At 43.2% G+C, this 19,073-nt stretch overlaps 1 protein-coding gene across 1 annotated transcript; it reads right to left on the bottom strand.

Moving 5' to 3' along the window:
* Positions 1-55: 55 nt before the first annotated feature.
* LOC110624967 (PRA1 family protein A3-like) lies at positions 56-3,397 on the bottom strand. The gene is made up of 7 exons (XM_021770446.2): positions 3,360-3,397; positions 2,001-2,068; positions 1,822-1,900; positions 861-947; positions 693-781; positions 521-592; positions 56-433 (listed from the first exon to the last, which is right to left on the bottom strand). The coding sequence occupies exons 1-7, from the start codon at positions 3,395-3,397 to the stop codon at positions 330-332; spliced, it is 537 nt and encodes a 178-aa protein (XP_021626138.2). The 3' UTR covers positions 56-329.
* Positions 3,398-19,073: the final 15,676 nt, after the last annotated feature.

The raw sequence follows: 19,073 nt of genomic DNA, 5'->3' as shown, positions 1-19,073 counted from the left end.
ACAAGCTCTTCATTAAAATAAATAGATGCAACAAAAAAAGAATAACAAGAAGAAATAAAATCGATAATAAAACGACAGTTCTTTCTTTGACTTTCGAACTCCGGGTAAATCACAGAAGAAGGTCATAGTTATTTAAGAAAAATATATGGGCACTTCATAACACAGAAGGGAAAAAAGAAAATCAAGCAGAATATTTTTTTTTCTTTTTTCTAACATCCTCCATCGAATGAGCTGACAATTTGTTTATATTTACAAAGAATACTTGCAACTTAACTGAAATTGAAGTTGCGAATGAGGGATGGAGTGGTACACTTCAACTCCATGACCAGTCACAGCTCACTATAATTGCGCCACACAGCACGAAATTCTTCCCGGAATGTGTTGAGGCGTGCCTTCAGATTAGGTGTCCTGACACTTGCATGAAGAACTGTAACTGCAAGCAACAATATACTGGCTCATTAAAACTGAAATATCATACGAGGAATTATTCAAAGCATTATATATAGGATGAAGAATTTACCAAGGAGGCTGATGCCAAATGCCCATAAAACAAACAGCAGAGTGCCAGAAGTGAACCACAGAATAAAACTGGCTGAGAAAAGAAAATCATTTGATCAGGCAAAATTCATAGAACCATTACAGATCAGTACTGACCTACTGATTGAGAATAAAGTTTTGAGAAATCTAACAACCAGCTGAGAATAAGAAGACAAACACCCCACGAGGTTGGCCACAGATGTATACTGATTTTTTGGATGAAGGACGGCCACGAATGACAGGCCTGTAAATACAAGTGGGGTAAGCACAATTTCTATCCAATCAAGAAACAAACATAGAAAAGCAACTGAGCATCAACTAACATGTGAGGAGGCCTCATCTTTGCTGCCAAATGTGGAGAGAACTTTCTTACTGTTCTTGTCACCTTTTCACTGAAAGTAGCTGAAAAACTGAAAAATAAACCTTCAGCACCAAAAAGTAGGAAAAATAGATTCTCTATCCACTGCAAACTTAAGAACAAGTTAAAGGCATATGCATATCCTACATGCCAGGCCATGGGGTGGAGTTGGTAGATTAACTTCCATGCTTTGAAACAACATGGCAAAAACATGGGGAACGAACACATGATTCAACAAAGAAGAAACGCGTCTGTGCTATTACCTTAACAAAAAAAGCATTATGAAATGGGATGTCTGATTAAGTAAATATATAGCTCCAAATAATAAAATTGCCAAGTTATTTCTCCATGCTTCTCTTTATCGCAGAAAATGTAATTTCTTGACTGCAAGTAAGACAGCCAACGCTTATCTCATAGTCAGATTACAAGCTAAAAAGTAGACAAGGCATTTTAAGTAACTAAACAAACCAACACAGTGATCATTGAGTGATCACCTCTCTATTGACTGGTTCGCAAATTACCCAAGCTTTTACATGGACTTTAAGCATGAGTCTTCAACGATTTAATCCTTCAGAATTTACATGCACATATACTCTACGACACAAGAGTAACAACTTAGATGTTTCTAAAGGCATATCTTTAATTCTTTTGACATGCAACAGCAAAATCAATTTCAGTAGCATGAAGTTATACCTTAATTCAACCTACCTTCGAAGGGAAAACCCACACTGCTACGTATGAATAACATAAGGTAAATTTGTACTTTGTGAATAACACAAATGATTACCACCGGCCACCCTCATACAAGATCCAACAAATTTTAGAACTACTAATGTCATTTTTAGAAAACCTAAGAGGGAAACGATACAATTGAAGCATTAGACAACCATAAGAAAATCAAAGATTCAATAATGAAAGTAGAATACCTATCATTAAGAAAAGCAAAGCTTAAAGCTGTCAAAGCAGCAGCAAGAATAGCCATCGGCCTTGTGAGACATGCAACCCCTGAAACCAAAATACAACAAAACTACTCCTAATTACGGAAATGAATTAGAACCCAAAACTCATAATTTAATTTACTAATATCTGTGCTTCCTTGGCTTACCCAGAACGAATACTATCAAAATGAAGTAGTTTGTCCTGTAGCTGCCAAAAAAATATAATAAAATAATTATTTCATTAATAAAAAATATAAATTGCTATTAATTGACCATTGATTATAAAATTTAAATTTTTTAATAACTAAAATACTTTTTTAAGAGGTTAATATTTTCTTTTTTAATAAAAAATTATTTTTATTTATTATTTTAATATAAAAAATTGAGAAATTATTATTTTAATTTTCAAAAATTAGTGTCCATTATTTTTTTTATTATCGTTATAAATAAATTTAATATTTAAAATATAAAAATCAATTTTCTATAATTATAAAAATTTCTATACTTATAAAAATCAATTTAAACATACTCTGACTATAATATGTGAGTACAAAAATTAATTTTTAATTTTAATTAAGTATAAAAAATTTTATATTTATATTTTTATATTTACCAAATATTAAATTTATATTTTAAAAATAAAATTATTTATTATAACAATAAATAAGAAAAATAATGAATAAAATTCATAAATTCACTCGATTTTTAAAATTTAAAATAATAATTTTTTATTTTTAAATTGAGAATTGGAGATTAAGAATAAGTAGAATTTAAAATCTCTTTGATTTATTCAAATACACTTATTATAAAATACATGTATCATCAAACTAAACGTGTGAGTATAATTTTTTATTTTTTATTATTAAAATAATATATAAAATAATAATCTATTATAAAAATAATATAAACATTTAAAAAAGTATTTTCATCGTTAAAAAATGTAAAATCTCTTATCTATAATTAATTAACAGTAATTTATATTTTTTTAATAAAAAAATATTTTAAATAAAAAATAAATTTAAAAACTAATTTATTATTGAAAATTTAATGAAAAATTACTTTTAAATTTTATTAAATTTCAGAAAAATTACTGTAAATCACCAAAAAAACCTCACCGGTTTCACAATATCATACACTTTTTATATGTAAAGATTTTTAATTTAACTATGAATTTAAAATTATATTATTAAGATAATTTAAGAAATTCTATTCGGAACAATTCTTTTTATTTATTGATGAGAGTGAATTAGGAAATTGAAACTGATATAAATATTTTTTTTGGTAATCCAGATATAAATAAAATTTTATTTTTGGCTAAAAAGTTGAAATATAGTTGATGATCTGAGATCCAATAGAATAGGGTTTTACAAGGGTTTTGTATTACAGAATAATGCTTAATATTGAAGAGTAAAACTTTCTCCAACTTAATCTATATGGGGAGGGGGCTCCCCTTTTATCCATTGCGCTTTGCTTACTGGTGACGTGTAAAGGCCTCTCCATGATTGGGACACGCATCTCTGACATACAGATTTGGGCGTATGAGGGTATCAGCCGCCTGCTCCATGCGTAACGACCTCTGATTCTCCTCGTGCGTACGCTCGAGCGGATCTGCCAGGCTGTCTGAGTATGGCTCTGGATGCTGGGCTGGGCCGAGAGTTGGGCCGGACGCTGAGCCTAAGAGGAGGAGGCTTGCCTTGCGCGGGCTGGGCCGGCCTGAATGAGAGAGCGGGGTGGAGCCCGGCCTTGGAGGTTGAACGAGCCAGGCTTGCCTCATGTATTAGGTGTGTGGGCCTCTGCTTGATGGGTTTTTGGCTGTCATTGAGGCTTTGGAGAAATCCAGCGGTCATCAATTGCCCCTTCACCTTCTCGGTAGTTATTGCTCCAACTGCCGAGGGGGTGAATATCAAGAACCATTATGACCGCGTCTGTTCGTGTTCAGGTGCCTTAATAACATCCTTTCATCTTTCTGTTGCTGCGCAGTTTCTGAATCCTATCTGCTCTTTCCTTTTCCTGGCTTTTCTCTATTCTTTGTGTTCTCTGTTGTCTTTGCTTTCCTGTCATCATCATCTGGACATGTTCTTTCTTTCCTTTTCCATGAACATCTGACATTGCTAGCTTAGAGTCTAGTATAACTCTATCCTGTGCTAGGGCCTCAGACTCCGGGTATATATCAACGCCAGCTTTTCTTCATTCTCAAACCTTTTGTTGGAACAAGGGGTTCTTCCGTTCCAGTTTTCTGTCTACTTCCTTCTTCCGGCGAAATTGTCCTGTCTTATCTGCAAAGGATCCTTTTGACGCCTTTTTCAAATGGCTGGAGGTGAGCTCGAGTTTGTATTGCTTTGTTGCTTCAGAAGCTTGCCTTAATTTTTGCTTTTATCATCTTGATAGAGGATTGTTCTGACTTGTCTCTGTTTTGAAACTTTTTTGCAGTACCTGAGATAAAAATGGGTCAGCTCAAAATTCTTGAAAATTTGAGGTTACCTTTAAGGAGTCTGAACGTTGCTTTGGAGGTCCTTTCGGTAGGGCGGTCGATGGGTGGGACCATTCGGCCAGTAGCTGGAACTGTCTCACCCAGGTCGTCTGGCCGACCTCCTCCATTTGCTGTTCGGGCTCTAAAGAGATTCCGGGCTGTTGAGGAGTTTGCTCTAACTTTGCCTTCCTTCGGGAAAGAAAAGGAAATTTTCCCGATACCCCTGTTATCTGCTTTTGATATAAATGGAAGTGGCAAAAATGCTCAGCTTATTGTTCCCTTTTGTGTGAAGTACCAGTATTATGCGAGACTAAGATCTGCTGCACTTAGTCAAGCTTCTGGCGATGCCTTAGAATGCATGCTCTGCGATCTCCTTGAAGCCGTAACTAGGAAGCCCATGTTTTCACGGTGCATATGGACAAGCTCGGATATTATATCCTGTCCGTATGTATCGTGAATCACATTTGGGCGATCAGGGTGTCGACCTATTATAGGGGAACAGTGAGGAATACTTATGGGAATCAACTTGTTCAGTTCCCCTATAATGGCGAGACAGATCTTGGTCTTTTCTGCCAAACTCACATTCCGAGCTGCGAGAATTCCTCCGGACTGAAGATTAGAATAGTAGGGTCGATGTAAACGTAGATGGTGAAGTATCCGGACATGTAAATCCTTTAAGGATAGTCTTTCATTCTGTAATGTAGACCTAGGCCTTTGTAACGTGCTGTAATGTGCTTTTCTTTTAATGAAATTCTTGTTTTTCGTTCATACTTGAGCTTATTCTTTTCTGTGTCATGGATGAAGTATTGAGACTGCTTTTCTTCGTAGCTTTAGCCAACTAAACTTTGTTTTGCTTTATCCGAACTGGTCTGACCATACTTGTGAGCTCTCGCTTTTAGTTGATGAGCCGAACTCCGGACCTACTTAACTAACTGAGCTGTCGATTTATTTTTCCGAGCTGAACTAACCGACCTTTGAGCTCGGTCCTCAATGGATTGATCCTTTGAGTTTCCTGAATTCTGGACTAACCGACCTGTGAGCTCGGTCCTCAATGGATTGATCCTTTGAGTTTCCTGAACTCTGGACTAACCGACCTGTGAGCTCGGTCCTCAATGGATTGAGCCTTTGAGTTTCTTTAGCCAACTGAGCTCTCAAGTTATGCTTCCCGAGCTGAACTAACCGACCTGTGAGCTCGGTCTTTAGTTTTTGAGTTGAACTTTGAGCTCTCAGCTCTGTATGTGTAACAGCCCGAAAACCGAACTGCCACCGGCACTAGGATCCAGATCGACTTAAGGTCGCCGGGACCCGTAGTAAGCCTGCTATCCTGTCTATATACCTGTGAAATCCCACACATGATCATACAGTTGCTGTAAAAACATACAACTTTTCTTCATTCCAAGGCTTAACCTGTGCATGCACTCTCTCTGTGCTCTACCAATCCCTACTAGAGCTCCTCATGGCTCTAGGCGGATCAAACTCATAATGTTAAGCCTGGTTTTTGCTCATAAACATACAACAATAAAGAAACATACATAACCTGATCATGTGACTCCACAAAGGGATTACAAGTCTTATAAGTCAAACACTATTCTCTATACAGTTACATAGACTCTATCTCTGTACATTTACATATCTCTATACAGTTACATGTCCACACTAGCTATTACAATACTCTGTACTCTTCCTGTACCCTGCTGAGTTCTCTCTGACCTCTGAACCTGCACAACTGGAGTTAGGGGAGAGGGATGAGCTACTAGAGCCCAGTGAGTAGAATAGGAATAATCTAACAGGTGATAAAACATGCTCTCATGGAATGCAACACAGAATCACATCACCTCGGCCGGACGGATCAAAACTCCCTCTATCTCATCTGGGGTACCTAAGTACCATGTGCCTGGTCCCCGTAGGGCTGTTCCAGGTCTTTGTGTGCCTGGTCCCCGTAGGGCTGTTCCAGGTCTTTCCTCTGAGGGCTAATGAATCCTCACGAAGTCCGTGCCGTCTCACATAAGCAATGTACAAGGAGCAATGCCAAGTACAAGGATAAATGCAATGCATCATCTTTGTGTACACTAATGCACTCACCCTATAGCATATTCATGATGCATGAAGCATGATAAAATATTCAGCATATTAAAACATTAAGGTATATTCCACTCACCTTTACTTTGCTCTGAACTGACTCTGCAGGTTATGACACTGGACTCACTGCTGACCTCCCTGATGCCTCTGGTCCGTACCTACACAGGTGGACTCAAATGAGGGACCAAACTTACTCAAGAACATCTCTCAGAAACTCCCCAAAACCCCTCTAAACAAACCTAAAACCATCACATAAAACATGCAAAAGAAAGCTGGACAGGGCACTTTCGGCGGCAGGTTCGGCGGCCGAAACCCCACTCCAGAGACGAAACTCATGCATGTTCGGCGGCACCTTCGGCGGCCGAAGGTCTCGTCCAGAGACGAAACTCACACACTTTCGGCGGCCGAACTTCCTCTTTCGGCGACCGAAAGTCTCTGTCTAAACCGAAAGCCTAGCTTTCGGGGGCAACCTTTGGCAGCCGAAACTGCCTCCACAAGGGGTTCGGCGGCCGAACCTTCCTTCGGCGGCCGAACCTGGTTTTGCCCGAAGGGCAGAACCCTGCTCTGTTTCATGCAAACTTTGCCCAAAAACCTACAAACATGCATATCAACTACTCCCAACTAGCATATACACATATATATGCACAAAGGGGTCTAAACCTACCCTAAAACCCCAAACAAACCGAGCACATAACACTTAATCATGTTTGACCACCACAAATCACCAAAAACCTCACCTAAACCTAAACATGTATACTACCCATACAAACTGCATAAAAACTTTCAAAATCATCAAAGAAGCTCAGGATCTTCACTTACCTCTTACACAACTTGAGGATGAAGGATCCTAACGTGGAGATATGAAGAAAAGCTCTTCCAAAGCTCCAAGCTTCAAAACTTGGTTCTTTTGCTCAAAACCTTCATAAGTCACCAAAACTCTTAAAACTCTTGAAAGATTTGATGAAAATCATGGAAAACATGAAAGTCAACGTAGGAGAGGCTGAAACTCACCTCTGGCTGCAAGTGGAGGAGAAATAACCTCCTTCCACCGACCCTTGGCCCTTTTATAGGTGGCTGGCCAGACCACCTTCGGCAGCCGAACGTGAAGCCACAACCATGCAATGTTCGGCGGCCGAAAGTGACCTTCGACGGCCGAACCTTTGCCTTTCTCCCTTGTTGCTTTTCTTTCAAAACTCACTTCTTTTACTACTTCAAAACATGAAAACAAGTGACAATACCGTGGAAAACATATGCATTACCCTTCTCGAGGGTTCTGACACCCGAGATTCCACCAGACTACAGGAATTCCGATGCCGGACTCGAGCCGGGTATTACAGTATGACTCCGAGGTGCCCTTATCTCTTTTTTTCGATCTTCGTAACCTTTATCAATAACTATAAGTCAAATCTTATATCTTTTTAAGTGATGAGCAGACTTGACCTTTATTATGCTCCCATCTGCTTGTACCTTTGAGTCTTTTCATGACTTGCCCCTTTATTGATAAAGTGGTAAATCTTTGTAGGCTAAGTTGTTCTGACTGACGAGTTGGGCTTGTATTATGTAGATGGCAAATGGGCTCTTGAGTGATGGGCTATCATTGTGGACCTGGCCCTTGATGGGTGTGGAGAAGCCCAGCGATCATCCTCTTGCCCCTTTACCTTCTCGCCGGTTATTATCTAACCGTTGAGAGGGTAAACTTCGAGAGTAATTAATGATCGTGCCGCTCCAAGACAAAACTGTTCAAATCAACGTTCCGTCTCATTATTGCCTTTCATTTCGAATTCCTTCTGTCTTCTGAAGAAACTAGCCCTTCTCTGTCCTCTGTCTTCCTGCAATTCCTTCTGCTTTTTTCACCTTATTGCATTTTCAGGTACGCTTCCTTGTTCTTCCATGGCAAATTCAAAACTTCCTGATGTTGTTGACATTGAGTCGCATATTACTCCCTCCAATATAACTAAGTACATTTCCCGGAGGCTCTTGGATACTCCTCTGTATCTGATTCGAGCGCCCCTTTCAAATGAAAGGATAGTCCTTCCTTACCCTTACCCTCCGGGTTTGGTGGATCCCCAAGAGGGTCATAGTATAGTGTTTTTCTTGAAACAGAGAGAGTTTGGTTTACCCTTTCCTTTTACCCCTTTCTTTATTGAGGTCTTTGAATACTTCGGGGTAACTCCTCGGATGTTATCCCCAAATTCCATTTTGTTCATGTCCTGTTTTAAGGCTATTTGCCTGGGTTGGGGTTTTACACCCACAGCCTGTCTGTTTGTTACTTTTTTCCGCCTGGTTAAGGCGGTTCAAAACTTCTATTACTTTTCCCCCCGTAATGGGTTGTCTCTTTTCACGGGGTACAAGGACTCTATAAAGGGATGGGTAGAGAATTTCCTTGTGGCGGAGCTGAAATTAGGGTCCGCCCGAACGTGGGAGGTGGATCTAAGTTGGGGAGAGATCTTTCTGGGTTGCAACGAGCTGCCCCAATTGAGTCTTGTTGAGCAGGTGGGGCTGCTTCGACTGACTTCTGTTGAGAAGAAGTATGACGTCGAGAAGTGTATGTTCGTGTCCAATCTTAGGAATATCCGGGACACGGGTATAGTGCTTTGTCCAGCTATTCTGTTTCTTCTTTGCTAATATCAGAAGGTACGCTGACCCTTCATAATTTTGTGTTTTTTGCAGCTTCCGAAGTTAAAATGGACAACATCAAGTTTCCCAAGAACTTTGTCCTATCTCGGGACAACATGCATGCAATTTTTGACGCCTTTGGAACTGGGCGTTCGGTAACTGAGATCGCTGCGGAGGTGGTTCAAGCTGCTTCCTCCAAGAAGGTTAGCCGACCTCCCGCCAAAGCTCCTTCTCGAGCTTCGAAGCCGAGCTCTCGCAGCACTAAGGTATCTCGGCCATCTAGCCGTGGTGGGTCGAGCTCATCTCTTAAGCCGGCTGAAGGGTCCAGGTCTGCTCCAGCTTCTTCAGAGGTCGGGAGGGAAGCCCCCCTAGCTGTTGTGGAGCAGAACCAAGGTGTTGAACAAGTGGAGCAGGGTACCGCCCATTCTTCAGAAAGGGTATCAGGGGGAAAGTCTAAGTCCCCTGTTACTGAAGGCGAGGAGGTCTCTGGGACATGGATGGAGATCGTCCTTATAGAGGACCCAGTTCCTGAGGTTTCTACTCAAGATGCCCCTGCCCCTGTGAGGACTGAGCCTGAAGGTTCTGAGGGCATTCCATCGAAGACCGGGGACAAGCGCCCAGCCCCTTCTGGAACATCTGCCCCATCCCCTGTTCGGAAGAAGTCCAGGGCTGCCGCAGGATCTTCTCCAGCTCTTCCTTCCATTGGGAAAGGGAAAAGTGTTGCTGCCAAGCCTTCGTTGCCTTCTCCTGACAACTCTCTGAACGCGTCGGGCATTACCTCCGAGTCTCCGGCCAGTGCTGTTGCTGACCTTCTTAGAGAGCAAATGTTTGGCGGAGTTACAGAGGCTTCGGATCCTCGTCTTCTTGCCCTGACTGGTCTCTTAGCCAGTTCTACTAAGGAGCAAGCATCCTTCCGATCTCGCTCTCGTGAGGAGCTCGGATCCTCGATCAGGGAAATGCTTCTGATGGTAAATCATTTTTCCCCTTCTTTTCAGTTTGCTTAGCTTCTTTTTCTTGACGGTTGTTTTTTCATACTAGGTGACGGGCCTCTTTATGGAGGTGGATGTCCGTGATCGTTCCCTCCGGGAATCTCTAGATCGCCGAATTGAAGAGGCGCATCTGGAGGAGAACTTATCTGCAACTAGTGACGCGAGGGGTAATCTGGTAGCCGCCCAGGAGCAGATCCAGTCCCTCCAGGTGGAGTTGCACTCTGCACTGGAGGCCCTTAAGAAGGCTGATGAGAGGGCAGTTGAGACAGCAAAGCATACCTCTTCCTTAGAAGCAGAGCTGTCTCAGACTCGTGAGGTTCTCAAAGTGTCTGATGAGAGGGCAGCTGCCTTGGAGGTTCGCTGCGAAGGAGTTTTAAAGCAGCTGTCCTCTACGACAGAGGCTCTTCGTGAAAGAGATGAGGCCGTGAGCCAAAAGGCTGAGGTTCAGCATCGATATGAGGCCTTAAAGGCTGATTTTGAAGGACTTCAGGCTCACCTGAAGGAGGTGAAAGCTCAGAAGGAAATGGCCCTAGCTCGGGTGGAGGTCCTTGAGCAGGAGTTGAGCACGAGTTCAGAGCGTATCAGGGACCTGGCTTCATCGGCTGAAGAGTTCAACCTTCGCCACCAGCAACTCAACCATGAAGTCAGGACCTTAGAGCGTAAGTGTTCAGCCCTGCTTGGGGTAGTAAAGCATGTTGAAGATAAGGCTCAGCTAGTGCGCGAGCAATGTATAGCGGAGTATCAGGAGTCTGAGGAGCTGAAGGGGAAAATTGAGCAGGCCTGTGAGGCTCATCTTCAGGACTACAAGGACTCTTCTGAGTTTAAGGAATTTATAGCTGAGGCATGTGAAGAACATCTCAATGAGTACAAAGCTTCTGGTGAAATGGGGTCGGCTGTCTTTAAGAAAGCCTTCCGTATGTATGTAACCGGCTACAATCGCGGTTTGAGAGAAGCTAGACGTGCTCCTGATACTCCTTTGGCAGAGCTTCGCAAGCCCGAAGTGGACTCAAATGGCGAGCAAGTGTTATATGGGGAGGATGATCTTCCTATGCCCCGAGGAGAATGTCGCGTTAGACGCCAGTCAGCTGTGTCTTCCTCAGAAGAATCCGAGCTGGGAGGGGAGGATGTGGAAGTCCTTGGGTCAGAGGAAAATGACCCTGATTCTGAGAAGGAGGACCTCTGCCTTGGGTCAGAGGTTGCTCCTGTTAATGTTGAGAGCTCTGATCCAAAGGACACTGAGCTTCCTTCAGATGTGTCTGTAAATAGAAATAATGTAGGCGAGGATGTTCTTACTGATGTAAGTCCTTTAAGGACTATTTATCCTCCCACCTCGTCAGACAGATAGCTATTTTAATGAAATATTAGTTTTCTTTCTTCTCAAACTACTCTTGTTCTTTATATATCTTGAAATTTATTTCTGTCTTTCGTACTTGCAATATTTATACTGTGTACTTTCATTCATAAGCTACTTGGCTGAGAATTTAAATCTCATACCTTTTAATGGCGACTAGTATGTCTGCTTTTTGCTTTTAGCCCTTCCTTCTTGGTTGTGAATTTGGATGTCTGTTCCAGGTAAACTGATTTGGGCTCGGAGTGTAGCCTTTTTCTCCTTCATTTATCCTCTTCGTTTATGAGCCTCTTTAGAGAGGGAGCTCGGCCTTTTTCTTTGGCCTTCATACCTTGAGTTTTTGAGGATGTAAGCCTATCCGAGCTGGGAGCTCGGCCTCAAGCTTTTAGCGTTAGCACCTATTTCGAGGTCGGCACTTCTTAACTATTGTGCCCCGAACTTCTTCGGGAGGTCGGAACCTGATTTTGCCTTGGTAGTTTTGGGTTCTCTCTTTTGTGAGGTCGGAACTGTATTTTTATAAGTTGTTCCTGCATGGAAAATTTTCATTTCGGGAGGCTTTTAAGGCCTTCACCGACCATTTTTGTTTTCAGTAGATCTTACGAGATCCTGGCTGTTTTTGTTCCGGGGTGACCTCGGGGCCCCGCTGGCAGTCTTTTGTTTTGTTTTCCCGGGAGTTCTAAGGGATCCCGGTCTTCTTTGTTTACCCGGGAGTTCTAGGGGATCCCGGTCTTCATGCTCCGGGAGGCATCTTTAAGATCCTCACCGGCCGTTCCGGGGTGACCTCGGGGCCCCGCCGACTGTTTTTTGTTTCAGGAGATCTTACGGGATCCTGTTTGCTTTTGTTCCGGGGTGACCTCGGGGCCCCGCCGGATGTTTTTTGCTTTGTTTTCTCGGGAGTTCTGGGGGGGATCCCGGTCTTCTTTGTTTACCCGGGAGTTCTAGGGGATCCCGGTCTTCATGCTCGGGAGGCATCTTTAAGATCCTCACCGACCGTTCCGGGGTGACCTCGGGGCCCCGCCGGCTGTTTTTTGCTTTGTTTTCCTGGGAGTTCTGGGGGATCCCGGTCTTCTTTGTTTACCCGGGAGTTCTAGGGGATCCCGGTCTTCATGCTCCGGGAGGCATCTTTAAGATCCTCACTGGCCGTTCCGGGGTGACCTCGGGGCCCCGCCGGCTGTTTTTTATTTCAGGAGATCTTACGGGATCCTGTTTGCTTTTGTTCCGGGGTGACCTCGGGGTCCCGCCGGCAGTTTTTTGTACTTCTTGAGGTTTTGCACAAGATTCAGGCTCATTGGCCTTACTATCGCTTCGTCATCTCAGCTGGTTTTGTGCCTAACTGAGGTCTTATTTTTTCTGAGGTCTTGTTTTTTCAAGGGATCTTTCTGAGCCCTGTTCTTTCCTTTTCATGGAAGAATATTATTCATGAAGATAATCACATTGTGTAAACAATTTTATTTACTCATATTTGTCAAAATACAATGTTTTTCTTTACAAATATTTCAAGGGAAATACCTCTTTAGGTGCTGGAGGTTCCAAGCGTGGGGCTCAGGGTTTCCTTGCATATCTTCGATTCGGTATACCCCTGGCTTGACCACTTTTGTCACCTTGAAAGGACCTTCCCAGGTCGGTGCTAATTTGCCTGCGGCTGCTCTTTTTCCTGTAGCTTCCAGGTTTCTTAAGGTCAGGTCTCCCACCTTCAAGCTTCTTTCTCTGACCTTCTGATTGTAATATCTCGCTGCTCGTTGTTGGTAAGCAGCAGTTCGAACTTGGGCTTCTTCCCTAACTTCTTCAAGAGCATCCAGGTTGCTCCTTAACTTGTCCCCATTATTATTCTCACTAACGAATTGGACTCGATGAGTGGGAATCTGCAACTCAACTGGGACTACGGCTTCTGTGCCATAAGCAAGTGCAAACGGCATTTCTTTAGTGGGCACTCTGGGAGTGGTTCGGAGTGCCCATAGGATGCTATTGAGTTCTTCTGCCCAATTCCCCTTTGCGCCATCCAGCCGTTTCTTTAAACCTTGGAGGATAGCTCTGTTAGTGACTTCTGTTTGGCCATTAGTCTGAGGATGAGCTACAGAGGAAAACTTATGCCATATGCCCATGTTCGTTGTGAAGGCTCTGAAAGTGCTGCAGTCAAATTGTCTGCCGTTGTCTGAGATAAGCACTCTAGGTATGCCAAATCTGCAGATGATATGTCCCCACACAAAGTCTATCATCTTGCGAGCTGTGATTGTGGCTATTGCTTCTGCTTCTGGCCATTTTGAGAAGTACTCCACAGCCACCACTACGAATTTCCTTTGCCCCGTAGTCTTGGGGAAAGGTCCTAGGATGTCGATTCCCCATTGTGAGAAAGGCCATGGACTGGATATGCTTGCCTGAGGAGTGGCAGGGGTCCTGATGGCATTGGCAAATCTCTGACATGTGTCACACCTCCGGACAAACTCTACTGCTTCTTTTTTGACAGTAGGCCAATAGTATCCTTGCCTGAATATTTTGTTGGCCAATGTCCCCGCTCCTTCGTGTGCTCCACATAGGCCTCTATGTATCTCTTCCATTACCTTTGTAGCGTCTTTCGGACTCACACATCGGAGCCACGGACTGGATTTCCCTTTTCTGTACAAGGTTCTCCTTATTACTTGGTAATTGGCGGCTCGAGCTGCTATCTTTCTGGCTTCGTCTTTATCTTCAGGGAGCTCGCCCTTCTCCAAGTATTTTAGATAGGGAGTCATCCAAGTTGGGCTCTGTTCCACCTGCAGTATCGTATTTGTCTTTTTGAAAGCAGGTGTATGGACATGCTGTATATATACTTCATCGGGGAGCTGCTCTAGCTCTTCTTTGGACAATCGACTAAGCAGGTCTACCTCCTCGTTTTCATCTCGAGGTATCCTCTGAAATCTGATAACAACTCCTCCACTTGTGAGTTCGGCCTCCAAAATTTTTACTTTATCGAGATAATTCTGCATGATGGGATCTCTGGCCTGATATACTCCCGTCACCTGGTTGATCACCAGCTGAGAGTCACTGTTCACCTCGAGGTCGGTTACCCCTACTTCCAGAGCTACCAACATTCCGTTCACCAAGGCTTCATATTCGGCCATATTGTTAGAAGCCTTGAATTCTAGCCGCAAGGCATAACATACCTTAAAGCCCTCCGGCCCCTTAAGCATTATCCCAGCGCCACTGCCCTCAGAGCCTGATGCTCCGTCTACGTACAACTGATGGGCGGTTGTCGAAGCCGTCAAAAATAAACCTATTATCAATCAACAAATAAATTTGCAGATAGTGGCAATAGGGTCGAACCACAGGGAATTGACACTAAAGATCTTCCTAATAATGACTAAGGCAAGTAATAACAAGTAATTAAAAGAGGGGGGTCTGTTTTGATGAGTTAAAACTAAATAGCAAAAGAAAGCAATAATTTAAAGATGAGTGAATCAATAAGAGAAAAGCTTCTAGTTGAAGTATGGATCGTTTTCAGATTGTTTAGAATTGATCATTGATTCTTCAATACTCTTGTTTTTCTCAATAAACTAGTTTAGGATGTGGAAGACGCTTCTCACAATCCAAATTCCTCCTTAGTTCTAGTTTGATTAGGAAACGTTCACTAATCAAACACTAATCAACAAGTTGCCAAGGAACGTCCTTGGGGCATTGTAGCATCGAACAACTGTTGATTGCATTAAGACTTAGAGGAACCCAATTCTATCCTTGCCAACCGCGTGGTCAAGTTTAGATTATGCAATTTGATTAAATGTGTATTTGAACAACCTAAGCAATTACGGACCTAAATCATTCAAACAATATTACTTGAGCAATTTAAAAGCAATGGGCCCTTATTGATTCTAAAAGCAAAGTAATAATTATGGAAAGATCAAATTGCATAAATATTGAAAGCAAACAAGAGTTTAACAATGGAGTTTTAAATCTCCCAATTCATCACAAAATCTGAAATTCACCAACTTCAACTAGAAAAGAAAGAGTTTAGCCACTCATGGTGGACTAAATACACAAAAGGATGAAAAGAAAAGAAAAGTGAAGATGCTGAAGAGTTTCTGGCGAGTTTAGTTGCTGAACAGATGATGCCTTTGCTGTTTTGGAAGTCCTCCTTTTATAGCTGAAGAATTCTCTCATCTAGGGTTTTTGAGATCCCTTTTTGATTTGGTGTTGGACTCCTCTTTTGATGTTGAATTTAATTGCAAGTGGATTTTCTTGGATGAGAAGCTCTTTCGTGGCTCTTGGATTTGTGTTGGAAGTGATTGGATTGGATTTGGACTTCTGAAAATTCGGATTTCTGTTTGCTGCCAATTTTCCCGCTCTTTGTAATTTTCTGCTGTCAAAGTGATTTGCCCGGTGCTTTGACCAGTTTTCTTCAAGTGCTTGGGCAAATCACTGCCCTGATCGCTTCTCTGTGAGTCAGTCCTCTGTGTCTCTATGAGTGATTTGACCAGTGATCTTCGAGTTTCTTGGGCAAATTGTTGGGCAAATTACTGCTGTCTGTTGCCTCCGGGTTTCTGCTTTAACTTTGATCTGGGCAGTGATTGGAGCAGATTTTCGGGCAAATCACTGGGCAAATCATCCTTTTGTAATTTTCTGCACTTTTTCTTCAATTTTCCAATTTCTTCCTTTTCTGTAAAAACAAGATAAAAACCATAAATTAAACTAAAAATTGTGTAAATAAGCAATAATAATTATGATAAAAATGTGGCTAAATTATGCTTGATCAAATACCCCCACACCTAGCTTTTTACTTGTCCTCAAGCAACAAATAACTTAGCCAATCAAGCCCCCTTTTTCTTTAGAGCCTAAGTTCCACTTAATCAGCCCCCCCTAGACTCCTAAACTGAAGTATCACAGTATAGAGTACATGCACTAAGGTCATCCTCTCCTTCCCTTGTTTCCTTTTACCTACCATGGTCAAGAGAAAGGTTTTTGGCTCAATCATGCTTATTACTTTATGTTAGTTTTAATGTAACCCCTAGGAGTGACTTGCCCCTTTTCTTCTCTATTTCTTTTTATTTTTGTTTTTATTTTCAGCAGCACTTATTCTTATCCTTGCCTGAAAAAATCACTAACCTTTTTACGCGATTGTGTACATGGGTGATACACCCCCGGTTACTCAGTTAGTCACTTGTTCAAGTGGCTACTAGCTCTGTTCATAGTCTAGACCATCGAAACTTATTTGCTTGAAAAAATTTACTGACCTTTTTACGCGATTGTGTACATGGGTGATACACCCCCGGTTACTCAGTCAGTAACTTCTCCAAGTGGCTTTTAGGCACAGTTCATAGTTTTAGACCATTGGAACAGGTTTATGATTTGTGCTTTGTGCTGATTTTTTTATGATAGTTTGGGCAAATCAACTCATAGGGAGTTACACTAGCTTTAAGTTTGCATGCATTTGTATTTTTATTTCTCTTGACCTTAGCACATTTAAGGATTCATTTCAAGAGAAAAACTCCCAAAGTGAAGGCAACATACTGTGAATGATTCAATTTAAGCTTAAAGGGGTGGCAAATCAATGGGGTCATGAGATAAGGGCACTCTTTCAACCTTGTTATCTATGTTTGAATAAAGCAATTAGCTACAAAATTCTCTGTGTGTGTGCTAGGAGTGTGAAAAATTCTGGTGTGTGCAAAGCAAAAAGGGGTAAAAATAATGCAAAAAGAAAAAAGAAACAAAAAGAAATAAAAAGATGGGAAGATTTTGTGATCAGTAAATAAAGACTCTCCAGTACCCCCACACCTATCCCACATATTGTCCTCAATGTGTGCAAAGACATATAGAAAATTGAAGGAGAAAAGGGAAAGATATTTCCTGGCCTGGGGGTGATTTGACTAGTGACTTGTGCAAGTACTGGGCAAATCACTGGGGAAATCGCTATCTGTGATGGTGCTGGGGCAGAAAATGGTCCACCAGCAGGTCCAACAAGTGCTCCATCCATTGCATTCGATCTTCAATCCTACTTAGACGAGCCTCTACTGTCTGGTTGGGGGCTTCGTCTTCAGGTGGCTGAGGAGCATCCTGCTGGGGGGCTGCTGGAGGTGATTCATTTGCAGGTTCCTGCCCTATTGCTTGTGTTGTTTCATCTGCAGGGGCTGCTATAGTGGCTGGCTGCTGGGTGGTGGTGCTTATGGTGACTTTCTTCCTTCTGAAAACACGCTCATGGCGTGGCGTTACTGGACCTGCAGGTGCAATGGAAAAAACATCCCCCACCTTGCAAAGCAACCCCATATCATCCAATGTGCGTAGGTCCAAGGGGGTTGTTTTGGGGGTGGGGGAGAGGTCAGTATATGCTGGGTGCAAAAGTTTTAGATTCACTGCAATGGCAGTGATCAAGGGGCCAAAAATCAGTGGCCTGCTATACTGAATGATGCTAGATAGTTGGGTGGCAACCCAATATCCAAGATGAATTTTCCTTCCCCTGTGCATGCACCACAGAATATACAACTCAGTTCTGGTCAGGATGTTTGAAGCATCCTTCCTCCCAGAGAATGTGTAGGATAGGAATCTGTGAAGGTATTTCAGACTGGGGTTGCTGAGGTATAGGTCCTTGGACCTAGTGGGTGAGTATGGTTCTGGGGGATTATCACTCAGTTCCAAGTACACAGAGCTTGGATCAAACTCAGCAGGGAAGTCCCAGGTGGACTGTGGGCATTCACAGCCCATGGCTATGCCGAACTCCTGCAGGGATAAGCGAAATCGCTTCCCCAACAATCTGAATCCAATGGTGCCAGGTGTGTGTATGTTGTGCATGGCAGGTTTATCAAAATAGAATGTGGTGAAGAACTCCTGTGTGAGTTCCAGGAAGGAGGGCATGCGCAGGAGGAAGAAAGTGTCCCAGCCAATAGCAGAAATTAGAGAACGTACCTGGGAATGGAGTCTCAGTGCTCCAAGGGTGGCATGGTGGATATACTTACCTGGGTGATATGGTAGGGATGAGATTTTAAGCAGCCTGGTGCGCTCAGAAATTTTGTTGAATGTCAGTGCTTTGACGATGTGATCTGGGTGTGTTGGCCTGGGCAAATTGCTGGGCATATCACTGAGTGTGTCTGTGGGCACATCGCTAGGCACATCACTTGGTAAGTCCCTGGGCGCATCGGTGGGCACATCGCTGGGCATAGCGCTGGTGAAGTCAGTAGGCTCATCGCTAGGCACATTGCTTGGCATATTGCTGGGCACAGCGTTGGGCACATCGCTGGTGGAATCAGTTGGCGCACCAGTGGGCGCATCAGTGCTTGGCATAGCGCTTGGCAGATCCTTGGGCGCATCAGTAGGCACATCAATGGTGGGAGCAGAGGGCAAATCGCTAAGCACATCGCTGGCCATAGCGCTGGGCAAGTCCGTGGGCGCATCAGTGGGCACAGCGTTGGTGGAATTAGTTGGCGCACCACTTTCTTTGAGTCCTGCGGGATGTATGTCGATGGTGGGTTCCGGCTCTGGCTCTGATCTTGGTGGCGACTGAGTTCTTAGCCGTTTCTTGCCGTGGCCGGAGGGAGTGGTGGCTTCAGGTGGTATTTCGCCCGCAGGGTTTGCCGTCGGGGCTATTGTGGATGAAGGTGGCGGCGTTCTTTGCCGTTTCTTTTGCCGGCGATATGTCTGGACGGCCGGTGAGTCGGTGCGTCCTGTCACTGGTTCAGTGGCCGGTGGCGTCTCGGTGCTGGTGGTGGCTGTTGGTGGTGTGTCCCACGCTTCATCGTCACTGTCAGAGTGGCTGGGTGGTCTGGGTAGCCCTAATTTC

Source organism: Manihot esculenta, chromosome 10, assembly GCF_001659605.2.
Source record: "Manihot esculenta cultivar AM560-2 chromosome 10, M.esculenta_v8, whole genome shotgun sequence".
Lineage (NCBI taxonomy): Eukaryota > Viridiplantae > Streptophyta > Magnoliopsida > Malpighiales > Euphorbiaceae > Manihot > Manihot esculenta.
The sequence above is the reverse complement of the archived record's forward strand: the minus strand, read 5'-3'. Positions and strand labels throughout refer to the sequence as shown.

Bases quoted from the DNA above. Each gene is read 5' to 3' on its own strand.
- LOC110624967 (XM_021770446.2), bottom strand. From the start codon at position 3,397: ATGGAGCAGGCGGCTGATACCCTCATACGCCCAAATCT. The intron at 2,069-3,359 runs GTATGTCAGAGA...TATTAATGAAAT, and splicing joins ACCCTCATACGCCCAAATCT to AATTATTTTATTATATTTTT. The intron at 593-692 runs GTTGTTAGATTT...TTCTTTTCTCAG, and splicing joins TGTCTTCTTATTCTCAGCTG to CCAGTTTTATTCTGTGGTTC.